Raw genomic sequence first — 12,963 nt, 5'->3', positions numbered from 1 at the left:
TTATTTCCTGGAGAACCCCTTTAAGTAAGTCTCCAGGCTCTGATTGGTGTGCTCCGTCTGTCCGTTCGACTGAGGATGAAAATCCGAAGAAAGGGACAATTGTACCCCCAGCCGAGTACAGAGCGCCTTCCAAAATCTGGACACAAACTGAGTCCCACGAACCGAGACCACGTCAGAGGGGATGCCATGTAGTTTCACAGTGTTTTAGCATTAGGTAGGCCCGGCAACGCTATAAAGTGCGCCATTTTACTAAAGCGATCAACTACCACCAGAATAACTGTCTTTCCTGATGTGTTCGGCAGATCATTGATAAAATCCATAGATAAGTGAGTCCATGGTCTGGACGGGATGGGCAACGGAAGTAAAGATCCGGAAGGCCGAGTATGTGTCCCCTTAGTGCGTGCACAGGTACCACAGGCCGACACATAGTCCTCAACACGCACACAACCCCGGCCACCAGAACCTACGAGAGATGAGGTCGGCAGTGGATCTACTCCCAGGGTGTCCCGTAAGAACCGTACAGTGATGTTCTTCAAAAAACTTCTGACGCAATTCTGATGGCACAAAAACTTTCCCAGAGGGGCAAGAGTCCGCTGCATCTCCCTGGGCCTCTAACACCTCCACCTCTAGGTCAGGGTATAGAGCGGATATCACCAACCCTTCCTCCAGTATAAGACTCGGATTTTCAAAATCACCACCTCTAGGAAAACTACGTGACGTTCTTAACCTCAGGACGATAAGTGACAATGAAATCGAATCTCGTAAAAAAGAACGACCATCTGGCCGGCCTCGGTGACATTCGTTTAGCCGACTCCAGGTAAGACAGGTTTTTGTGATCTGTGATCCCCGCGATCGGATGAATCGCCCCTTCCAACCAATGACGCCATTCCTCAAAAGCCAACTTAATGGAGAAGCAACTCTGTTATCCAAATCGTAATTTCTCTCTGCGGAAGAGAGGTTTTTTTTTAGAGAAAAAGGCCTATGGACGCCATTTACCAGGTGACGGGCCCTGTGATAAGACTGCTCCTACCCCCCCTTCCACAATGAAAGGTAGTGATACATCCGGCTGTCCAATACAGCACAGACCTTCTCTGGATCTATTCGAAAACCCGAAGATGACAGCAGGTAGCCCGAAAACTGCACCTCGTGTACAGCAAAAACACCCTTCATTAATTTTGCGTACAATTTATTATCCCTATGTCACGATCCCTACTCAATGGGTCACGTCACTGGGGTGAATTATACTAGTGAGCTCCTCAAGTTACCACAGAAATTACAGTCACTCCAGATGTGGATCCCCAAAATAGCTGACAATTACCTGTTCCCAAACCCCATTTGTATCCCCCCTCAGCCGAGGGGTGCGCTGTGAGGGAACCTCCCTCCTTTCGGGCCGGCCTTCTGGGACGTCTGATATTATTCAGGTTTCTGCCCCACCTTCCCAGACCGACTGAGGTGGCAATATGAATCACGGCGATTCCTCGCTGTATGACAGGGACTGCGGGCACAGGTATGATCCCATAGTCTGAGTCGCTTCGTCCCGGTACAGACACCAATTGTGATTGAGTTAGGATTTCCAGAAGGCCAGATCCTGAATACAGTATGGCGCATAGACTCTGCCCGAAGCCCATGTCAGGCTGAACACAATGATTAGGGTTCTGAGGCGGTGGGTGCCATGAGGTCAGAGTTATGGCTTCTGATATTATTTCATTCATCTACTGAATGGGTTCGACCACCCACTGGTCTAGCAGCCAACATGTCTAGGGTGGCTGTGCATTTTAAGTATCCCCCTCCCAGGTCTTCATTAGGATGCCCAAATGGTTTTCAATTAGCAGGCCAGTGCTAAATGGGGGCTTTATCTGATAATGTTGAGTGTCTCACCGAGTCTTCAGACGGGCTGGCATCTAGAGGCACCATTTGCTTACTAGATCAATTAGCCACTGCTATACAATTAGCTATTGATAATGTAAGTTTAGGAGAATATGAGATCTATCTATATGTCTGTTCATCTCTGATTTCGTTACACCTAAGGATCTGCAACATCTGCCTCACATGATCCTGATGAGTCTGTACGTCTGGAGAATAAATTAGGATGTCATCCAGATACACGACTACAAACCTCCCCACAAGGTGATGAAAAATGTAATTTACAAAATGCTGGAAAACCGCAGGAGCATTGGTCAACCCAAAAGGCATGACCAGGTTCTCAAAGTGACCCTCTGTGGTATTAAAGGGGTTGTCTGGGTTCAGAGCTGAACCCGGACATACCCATAATTTCACCCCGGCAGCCCCCCTGACTTGAGCATCGGAGCGGTTCATGCTCCGATGCTCTCCTTTGCCCTGCGCTAAATCGCGCAGGGCAAGGGCTCTTTTGTTTACAATCACACACTGCCGGGCGGAGGCTTCCGCCCGACAGTGTGTTTGGTGACGTCACCGGCTGTGGTGGGCGGGCTTTAGCGCTGCCCTAGCCATTTTACTGGCTAGGGCAGCGCTAAAGCCCGCCCATCAGTGCCGGTGACGTCACCAGGCTTCCTGGCAGCCCCATGGAGAGCCCGGTTTGTCACCGGATCTATCGCGCAGGGCAAAGGAGAGCATCGGAGCATGAACCGCTCCGATGCTCAAGTCAGGGGGGCTGCCTGGGTGAAAATGGAGGTATGTCCGCGTTCAGCTCCGAACTCGGACAACCCCTTTAAAAGGCGTCTTCCATTCATCCCCTTCCTTGATCCTGACCAGATAATATGCCCCACTTAAGTCCAACTTGGAGAACACCTTGGCACCAACAATCTGGTTAAACAAGTCAGGAATCAAAGGAAGAGGGTACGGATCACGGACCGTAATACGATTGAGCTGACGGAAATCCAGACATGGCCGAAGACCTCCGAACCCTGCTGCCCCTGGAGATTTGGAAGGTCTTATGTGTCCTTTAGCCAAACTCTCGGTAATATTCTCTCTCATGCCGTTCTTTCAGGTCCAGAAAGGTTATACAATCTAGATTTGGGCAACTTAGCTCCGGGAATAAGGTTGATAATCATATCCCCGATGCGGAGGTAGATCCTGGCATCCACTCTCAGAAAACATGTGGGCAAAATCAGATATAAAAGAGGGTAATGTCAAACAGAAAAAGACGTATTCAGACAATTGTCAGCGCAATAATCACCCCAATCCAGAATCTGTCTAGCTGGCCAATCGATGGTTGGATTGTGCTTGCTTAACCACGGCAAACCCAGAACCACCGGAGCAGGGAGACCCTCCAACACAAAACACGAGATGAACTCCTGATGAAAGTCCCCCACTCTTAATCTGATATCATGCACCATCTGAGACAAACACTTCTGAGCAAGCGGTGCAGAATCAATAGCAAACATGGAAATGTTTTTCTCTAATGCACTCGGTGACAACCCGTGCATACGGGTAAACTGAGCATCAATCAGGTTCACCCCGGCCCGCTGTCGATAAACACCTCAATCCCCACAATCTTTGACTCTAGCGCCACCTCAGCAGTCAGGAGAAATCAGATACTACCAGTCAAAGACAAATGCACATTCTCTGACTCCCCTCTCACCCCTCCAAGAGTCAGATGGGAATTAGACGTACCCTTTTTTTTTTACGCTGAATACATTGACATACATCGATAAAATGTCCTTTCCTGTCCGCAAATAAAACACACTCCCTTCATAGAAACATAGAAACCTAGAATGTGTCGGCAGATAAGAACCATTTGGCCCATCTAGTCTGCCCAATATACTGAATACTATGAATAGCCCCCGGCCCTATCTTATATGAAGGATGGCCTTATGCCTATCCCATGCATGCTTAAACTCCTCCACTGTATTTGCAGCTACCACTTCTGCAGGAAGGCTATTCCATGCATCCACTACTCTCTCAGTAAAGTAATACTTCCTGATATTACTGTTAACCCTTTGCCCCTCTAATTTAACACTATGTCCTCTTGTAGCAGTTTTTCTTCTTGTAAATCTTCTCTCCTCTTTTCCCTTGTTGATTCCCTTTATGTATTTAGCAGTTTCTCTCATCTCCCCTCTGTCTCGTCTTTCTTCCAAGCTATACATGTTAAGGTCCTTTATTCTTTCCTGGTAAGTTTTATCCTGCAATCCATGGACCAGTTTAGTGTCTCTTCTCTGAACTCTCTCCAAAGTATCAGTATCCTTCTGGAGATATGGTCTCCAGTACTGAGCACAATACTCCAGATGAGGTCTCACTAGTGCTCTCTAGAGCGGCATGAGCACCTCCCTCTTTCTACTGGTAATGCCTCTCCCTATACACCCCAGCATTCTGCTAGCATCTCCTGCTGCTCTAGGACATGGTCTGCCTACCTTTAAGTCTTCTGAAATAATGACCCCTAAACCCCTTTCCTCAGATACTGAGGTTAGGACTGTATCACTGATTGTATATTCTGCTCTTGGGTTTTTACGCCCCAGGTCCATTATCTTGCACTTATCAACATTACATTTTAGTTGCCAGAGTTCTGACCATTCCTCTAGTTTTCCTAAATCCTTTTCCATTCGGTGTATCCCTCCAGGAACATCAACCCTGTTACAAATCTTTGTGTCATCAGCAAAAAGACACACCTTACCATCGAGGCCGTCTGCAATGTCGCCGATAAAGATATTAAACAATATGGGTCCCAGAACAGACCCCTGAGGTACCCCACTGGTAACAAGACCATGGTCTGAATATACTCCATGGACTACAACCCTCTGTTGTCTGTCCCTCAGCCACTGCCTAATCCATTCCACAATATGGGAGTCCAAGCCCAAAGACTGCACTTTATTGATAAGCCTTCTGTGTGGGACAGTATCAAAAGCCTTACTAAAGTCCAGATAAGCGATGTCTACTGCACCTCCGCCATCTATTATTTTAGTCACCCAATCAAAAAAATCTATAAGATTAGTTTGACATGATCTCCCTGAAGTAAACCCATGCTGTTTTTCATCTTTCAATCCATGGGATTTTAGATGTTCCACAATCCTCTCCTTGAGTATGGTTTCCATTAATTCCCCCACTATTGATGTCAGGCTTACTGGCCTATAGTTGCCCAATTCCTCCCTACTACCTTTCTTGTGAATGGGCACAACATTTGCTAATTTCCAATCTTCTGGGACGACTCCCGTTACCAGTGATTGGTTAAATAAATCTGTTAATGGTGTTGCTAGTTCGCCGCTGAGCTCTTGTAATAGCTTTGGGTGTATCCCATCAGGCCCCTGTGACTTATTTGTATTAATTTTAGACAGCTGACTCAGAACCTCTTCCTCTGTAAAGACACATGCATCAAAAGATTCATTAGTCTTCCTTCCTAACTGAGGTCCTTTTCCTTCATTTTCCTTTGTAAAAGCTGAACAGAAGTATTCATTGAGGCCGTCAGCTAGTTCTTTATCGTCTTCCATATACCTTCCTTCTTTTGTTTTTAATTTGGTAATTCCTTGTTTTAGTTTCCTTTTTTCATTTATGTATCTGAAGAATGTCTTCTCGCCTTTTTTCCCTGACTGAGCTCATTTCTCTTCTGCCTGTGCTTTAGAAGCTCTTATAACTTGTTTGGCCTCTCTCTGCCTAATCTTATAAATTTCCCTGTCATCCTCGTTTTTTTTTTTTTATAATTACTAAATGCTATCATTTTGTTTTTAATGATTTTGGCCACTTCTGCTGAGTACCACAGTGGTCTCTTCCTTTTCCTTCCTTCCTTTGACTAATACACAAAAAAGCAGATCCAGGAGTAGCTCCCCCTAACTGCATGGGTTCGTCCCCAGACATAAACCCAGGAGTATCTTCACCCAAAGTGTCAGAGGAGGACAATACATCATGTGAGAATACATCTCCACAGAACGATCTCCTTGACGAAGGCCGTGCAGCTTGGTTTCGGCCAGGAAGGGTCATCATAGATTCGTCCACCGACCAGAGAGACTGTGATCCGGTCAGCAGAGAAAAAGCCCATGACTGTGTATCCCCCTTAAGCAAAGAAATCACCACACCGACTCGCTGTTCTTCATCACCAGATGACAACCCTAAAATATAGTTCACATGACTCTCAAAATTTTTTTAATTATCTCGTCCCCCAGAGAATCTGTCTGGGAGGGGAACTATAGGCTCCAGACAGGTCTGGCAACCACCACCACCAGGACCTACAGCCTGTAATCTCTGCATCTGCGAGACGGTCGTGCGGAGATCAGCTACATCCAAAGATAGACCCTGTATCTGTTCTGCCAGTACAGCAATCGGGTCCATGGCTGCACCATAATTAACAAAAAATTACGGTTTGGCGGCTTATAATGTCACGCCCACGTGTGGGAGAGAGACACCACACCGGAAGAAGAAGGAGAGGGAACAAGGCCTGGAAGCAACGAAGAAAGAAGGACACCTCCTAGTAAAATCCCTAGTCACAGTCCTGACTATCAGTATGAACAGACCCCAAGGGTAGGTGAGCTGATACGCAGGAGTACCTAGTGTCCTAACTTACCCTATAAGACCCTGGCGATAGTGACAGGATTGAGACTGTTCCTCCAGAAAGGAAGGACGACCAGGAGTCTCCCCCAGGCCTACAACAAAGGGCAGGGGGAAAAACAACACACAAATAAACCAAAACAAAATTCAAAAGGGAAAGGAAACACTTAACTTTCCAGTAGTTATGGCAGCAACAGGAACTCAGCCGAAAACCAAACACCAGCAGACCACAGATACCACTGAACTATAAACCACACAGCACAGTGGGAGAAGCCACTATACACAAGGACCACAATAGCCACACCTGGAGGTTAGAGAAACAACACAGAGAAGGAAACCTGTCAGATCAAAGCACGCGCTGCCAGTCTCTCAGATCTCCTGTCACCCACTGCGCGTGTCTCGGTACGTCCGTGACAAGCAGATTCTATATACAATTATGGTGTAAACTCGTTAGTTAATAATGTTGAGTAATCCAGAACTTAATATTATTTTCTCATTTCGCCATTTTCTGGCGTCTCCTTTTCGGTGCCTGTACTGTAGCTTCTGCAGCTCTGGATGTGTTTGGAGGATAAATCACACTTCTCGCAGCATCAGTGAATATTAAGTAAAGCAGAAGATCTACAGAGCAACTCGTCATCAGAATCCGCCTCCAGCTGAGACGCAGTAAATGGCGGAGTCACACTTTAATTAAAGCCGCAGGGAAATCATGAATCTAAACCTCGTTGTGTATCCGTATCCCGGCATCAGACGCCTCCCTGCGATCGTCTACACCCCACTCCGGCACAGATTGGGTTAATGCCGCCCAGCATGAGGATGTGACGCTGTTCACACAGGGCGCCCCAGCAGACGCTTCTATCTTATGTGTTACTGGTCCAGGAAGAAATACCAATCATTTCCAGTGAATTAGATCCAGAAATACCGACCGGAGAAGACAAACCGCGTCTGGTAAACGCGGAGGAGACCTCGCAATGGGGTGTCCACATGTGCACCGCCACGTATTTACTACAGGATCTGTGGCGTTCAGTAGGACTAATCCGCCATGTTGTCTGTGCAGACTCTGCATGAGGTGGGGGGGGCCTCATAGCACAGGGTCCAGTGCACTTCATGCATAGGGGTCCTGCAGCCTATAAATCCCCCGGCTGTGCACTGCAGGCGCCTCTCCTTACCGCTATTCTATCGGCATATTGCAGCGCGTGTGTTCTAGACGCGCTGCTATGTGATAACTGGGACATACAAGGGCCCCAGGATCAGAAGGGCCCCACTAACCACTGGTATTGTGTATAGTGGATGTGCTGGAGATAGAGGGGCCCTGCCATGGGTCGTGTGACTGGGGCCGCCTGTGGGGGAAGGGAGATAACGGGATTCTATGTGATGTCTATACCTTATAATCCAGGAGCGATCGCATCTGTTCCACGTCAAACTTGCCCATGGTGTCGCTCATCTCCTCCTCGGGGGCTTCCACTTTCTGAAACACAGAGGCAGGAGGCGCACGTTCAGAATTGGCTGTTTTGCATCTAGAATCAGTGACTCCAGCTTATCTGCGCTGCTGCTTTACATCTCTATGCTTTACACTGCAGCTCTGCTCCATTAGGACACAGCTATGATCAGTGACTCCAGCTTATCTGCGCTGCCTACTGGAGTCTGAGATATACCGCTGCTACTTTACATCTCTATGCTTTACACTGCAGCTCTGCTCTATCAGGACACAGCTATGATCAGTGACTCCAGCTTATCTGCGCTGCCTACTGGAGTCTGAGATATACCGCTGCTACTTTATATCTCTATGCTTTACACTGCAGCTCTGCTCCATCAGGACACAGCTATGATCAGTGACTCCAGCTTATCTGCGCTGCTGCTTTACATCTCTATGCTTTACACTACAGCTCTGCTCCATCAGGACACAGCTATGATCAGTGACTCCAGCTTATCTGCGCTGCCTACTGGAGTCTGAGATATACCGCTGCTACTTTACATCTCTATGCTTTACACGGCAGCTCTGCTCCATCAGGACACAGCTATGATCAGTGACTCCAGCTTATCTGCGCTGCCTACTGGAGTCTGAGATATACCGCTGCTGCTTTACACTGCAGCTCTGCTCCTTTAGGACACAGCTATGATCAGTGACTCCAGCTTATCTGCGCTGCCTACTGGAGTCTGAGATATACCGCTGCTGCTTTACACTGCAGCTCTGCTCCTTTAGGACACAGCTATGATCAGTGACTCCAGCTTATCTGCGCTGCCTACTGGAGTCTGAGATATACCGCTGCTGCTTTACATCTCTATGCTTTACACTGCAGCTCTGCTCCATCAGGACACAGCTATGATCAGTGACTCCAGCTTATCTGCGCTGCCTACTGGAGTCTGAGATATACCGCTGCTGCTTTACATCTCTATGCTTTACACTGCAGCTCTGCTCCATCAGGACACAGCTATGATCAGTGACTCCAGCTTATCTGTGCTGCCTACTGGAGTCTGAGATATACCGCTGCTGCTTTACATCTCTATGCTTTACACTGCAGCTCTGCTCCATCAGGACACAGCTATGATCAGTGACTCCAGCTTATCTGTGCTGCCTACTGGAGTCTGAGATATACCGCTGCTGCTTTACATCTCTATGCTTTACACTGCAGCTCTGCTCCATCAGGACACAGCTATGATCAGTGACTCCAGCTTATCTGCGCTGCCTACTGGAGTCTGAGATATACCGCTGCTACTTTACATCTCTATGCTTTACACTGCAGCTCTGCTCCATCAGGACACAGCTATGATCAGTGACTCCAGCTTATCTGCACTGCCTACTGGAGTCTGAGATATACCGCTGCTGCTTTACATTTCTATGCTTTACACTGCAGCTCTGCTCCATTAGGACACAGCTATGATCAGTGACTCCAGCTTATCTGTGCTGCCTACTGGAGTCTGAGATATACCGCTGCTGCTTTACACTGCAGCTCTGCTCCATCAGGACACAGCTATGATCAGTGACTCCAGCTTATCTGTACTGCCTACTGGAGTCTGAGATATACCGCTGCTACTTTACATCTCTATGCTTTACACTGCAGCTCTGCTCCATCAGGACACAGCTATGATCAGTGACTCCAGCTTATCTGTGCTGCCTACTGGAGTCTGAGATATACCGCTGCTGCTTTACATCTCTATGCTTTACACTGCAGCTCTGCTCCATCAGGACACAGCTATGATCAGTGACTCCAGCTTATCTGTGCTGCCTACTGGAGTCTGAGATATACCGCTGCTGCTTTACACTGCAGCTCTGCTCCATCAGGACACAGCTATGATCAGTGACTCCAGCATATCTGTACTGCCTACTGGAGTCTGAGATATACCGCTGCTACTTTACATCTCTATGCTTTACACTGCAGCTCTGCTCCATCAGGACACAGCTATGATCAGTGACTCCAGCTTATCTGCTCTGCCTACTGGAGTCTGAGATATACCGCTGCTACTTTACATCTCTATGCTTTACACTGCAGCTCTGCTCCATCAGGACACAGCTATGATCAGTGACTCCAGCTTATCTGCGCTGCCTACTGGAGTCTGAGATATACCGCTGCTACTTTACATCTCTATGCTTTACACTGCAGCTCTGCTCCATCAGGACACAGCTATGATCAGTGACTCCAGCTTATCTGCGCTGCCTACTGGAGTCTGAGATATACCGCTGCTACTTTACATCTCTATGCTTTACACTGCAGCTCTGCTCCATCAGGACACAGCTATGATCAGTGACTCCAGCTTATCTGCGCTGCCTACTGGAGTCTGAGATATACCGCTGCTACTTTACATCTCTATGCTTTACACTGCAGCTCTGCTCCATCAGGACACAGCTATGATCAGTGACTCCAGCTTATCTGCGCTGCCTACTGGAGTCTGAGATATACTGCTGCTACTTTACATCTCTATGCTTTACACTGCAGCTCTGCTCCATCAGGACACAGCTATGATCAGTGACTCCAGCTTATCTGCGCTGCCTACTGGAGTCTGAGATATACCGCTGCTACTTTATATCTCTATGCTTTACACTGCAGCTCTGCTCCATCAGGACACAGCTATGATCAGTGACTCCAGCTTATCTGTGCTGCCTACTGGAGTCTGAGATATACCGCTGCTACTTTACATCTCTATGCTTTACACTGCAGCTCTACTCCATCAGGACACAGCTATGATCAGTGACTCCAGCTTATCTGCGCTGCCTACTGGAGTCTGAGATTTACCGCTGCTACTTTACATCTCTATGCTTTACACGGCAGCTCTGCTCCATCCGGACACAGCTATGATCAGTGACTCCAGCTTATCTGCGCTGCCTACTGGAGTCTGAGATATACCGCTGCTACTTTATATCTCTATGCTTTACACTGCAGCTCTGCTCCATCAGGACACAGCTATGATCAGTGACTCCAGCTTATCTGCGCTGCCTACTGGAGTCTGAAATATACCGCTGCTACTTTACATCTCTATGCTTTACACTGCAGCTCTGCTCCATCAGGACACAGCTATGATCAGTGACTCCAGCTTATCTGCGCTGCCTACTGGAGTCTGAGATATACCGCTGCTACTTTACATCTCTATGCTTTACACTGCAGCTCTGCTCCATCAGGACACAGCTATGATCAGTGACTCCAGCTTATCTGCGCTGCCTACTGGAGTCTGAAATATACCGCTGCTACTTTACATCTCTATGCTTTACACTGCAGCTCTGCTCCATCAGGACACAGCTATGATCAGTGACTCCAGCTTATCTGCGCTGCCTACTGGTGTCTGAAATATACCGCTGCTACTTTACATCTCTATGCTTTACACTGCAGCTCTGCTCCATCAGGACACAGCTATGATCAGTGACTCCAGCTTATCTGCACTGCCTACTGGAGTCTGAGATATACCGCTGCTACTTTATATCTCTATGCTTTACACTGCAGCTCTGCTCCATCAGGACACAGCTATGATCAGTGACTCCAGCTTATCTGCGCTGCCTACTGGAGTCTGAGATATACCGCTGCTACTTTACATCTCTATGCTTTACACTGCAGCTCTGCTCCATCAGGACACAGCTATGATCAGTGACTCCAGCTTATCTGCACGGCCTACTGGAGTCTGAGATATACCGCTGCTACTTTATATCTCTATGCTTTACACTGCAGCTCTGCTCCATCAGGACACAGCTATGACCAGTGACTCCAGCTTATCTGCGCTGCCTACTGGAGTCTGAGATATATACCGCTGCTACTTTATATCACTATGCTTTACACGGCAGCTCTGCTCCATCAGGACACAGCTATGATCAGTGACTCCAGCTTATCTGCGCTGCCTACTGGAGTCTGAAATATACCGCTGCTACTTTATATCTCTATGCTTTACAATGCAACACTGCTCTATCAGGACACAGCTATGATCAGTGACTCCAGCTTATCTGCTCTGCCTACTGGAGTCTGAGGTAGTCTGAAATATACCGCTGCTACTTTATATCTCTATGCTTTACACGGCAGCTCTGCTCCATCAGGACACAGCTATGATCAGTGACTCCAGCTTATCTGCACTGCCTACTGGAGTCTGAGATATACCGCTGCTACTTTATAGCTCTATGCTTTACACTGCAGCTCTGCTCCATCAGGACACAGCTATGATCAGTGACTCCAGCTTATCTGCGCTGCCTACTAGTGTCTGAGATATACCGCTGCTACTTTACATCTCTATGCTTTACACTGCAGCTCTGCTCCATCAGGACACAGCTATGATCAGTGACTCCAGCTTATCTGCACTGCCTACTGGAGTCTGAGGTAGTCTGAAATATACCGCTGCTACTTTATATCTCTATGCTTTACACTGCGGCTCTGCTCCATCAGGACACAGCTAGGATCAGTGACTCCAGCTTATCTGCGGTGCCTACTGGAGTCTGAGATATACTGCTGCTACTTTACATCTCTATGCTTTACACTGCAGCTCTGCTCCATCAGGACACAGCTATGATCAGTGACTCTAGCTTATCTGCACTGCCTACTGGAGTCTGAGGTAGTCTGAAATATACCGCCTGTCTCATCAGAAGCTCAGCCTGTGGCTGTGTCCATCCACCATGCTTTATACTGCAGCTCTGATTGGCTCAGCAGTACGTTAGCCTGAGGACAGTAAAGACAGAAGAGCTGACAGTCGCCTGATACAGTTCTATTCTATTCTATGATACGGTAAATCATAAATATTTACCCTGGAATAGGACGTAGAAAATAAAAAGTGCAATAAAAACTGATTATAGAGTAATAATTTAGAGGGGTATTCCAGCCATATGTCCCATAAAGGGCTAGGTAGGAAATCACTGGGGTCTGACTACTGTTCTACTGACAGGGGGAGGTAGTCAGAGGACCCCTTTAACCTGTGCCATACTCACCACATTGTGTGGAGGCGCCATGTCCTGACTGTCCTCCTTGATGCTGAGGTCCTCGTGCCGTCCCACCTCGTGCACATCGTCCGCTGCAGACAAGAAGAAGAAGAAGAGCGCGGTTTTACTTC

The 12,963-nt window shown here is 47.6% G+C and overlaps 1 protein-coding gene across 3 annotated transcripts in view; it reads right to left on the bottom strand.

The window, feature by feature from the left end:
• Positions 1-12,963, bottom strand: part of HDX (highly divergent homeobox) — a 66,143-nt gene that overhangs the window by 14,463 nt on the left and 38,717 nt on the right. For all 3 annotated transcript variants that reach the window (XM_040405688.1, XM_040405687.1, XM_040405690.1), the window contains 2 exons: positions 12,842-12,924; positions 7,832-7,915 (listed from right to left, as the gene is read on the bottom strand). In XM_040405688.1, the coding sequence (XP_040261622.1) occupies positions 7,832-7,915; positions 12,842-12,924 (167 nt within the window). The remainder of the gene's footprint in view (positions 1-7,831; positions 7,916-12,841; positions 12,925-12,963) is intronic.

This window comes from Bufo bufo, chromosome 8, assembly GCF_905171765.1.
Source record: "Bufo bufo chromosome 8, aBufBuf1.1, whole genome shotgun sequence".
NCBI lineage: Eukaryota > Metazoa > Chordata > Amphibia > Anura > Bufonidae > Bufo > Bufo bufo.
Note: the sequence above shows the minus strand (reverse complement) of the source record. Positions and strands in the feature narration are given on the sequence as shown.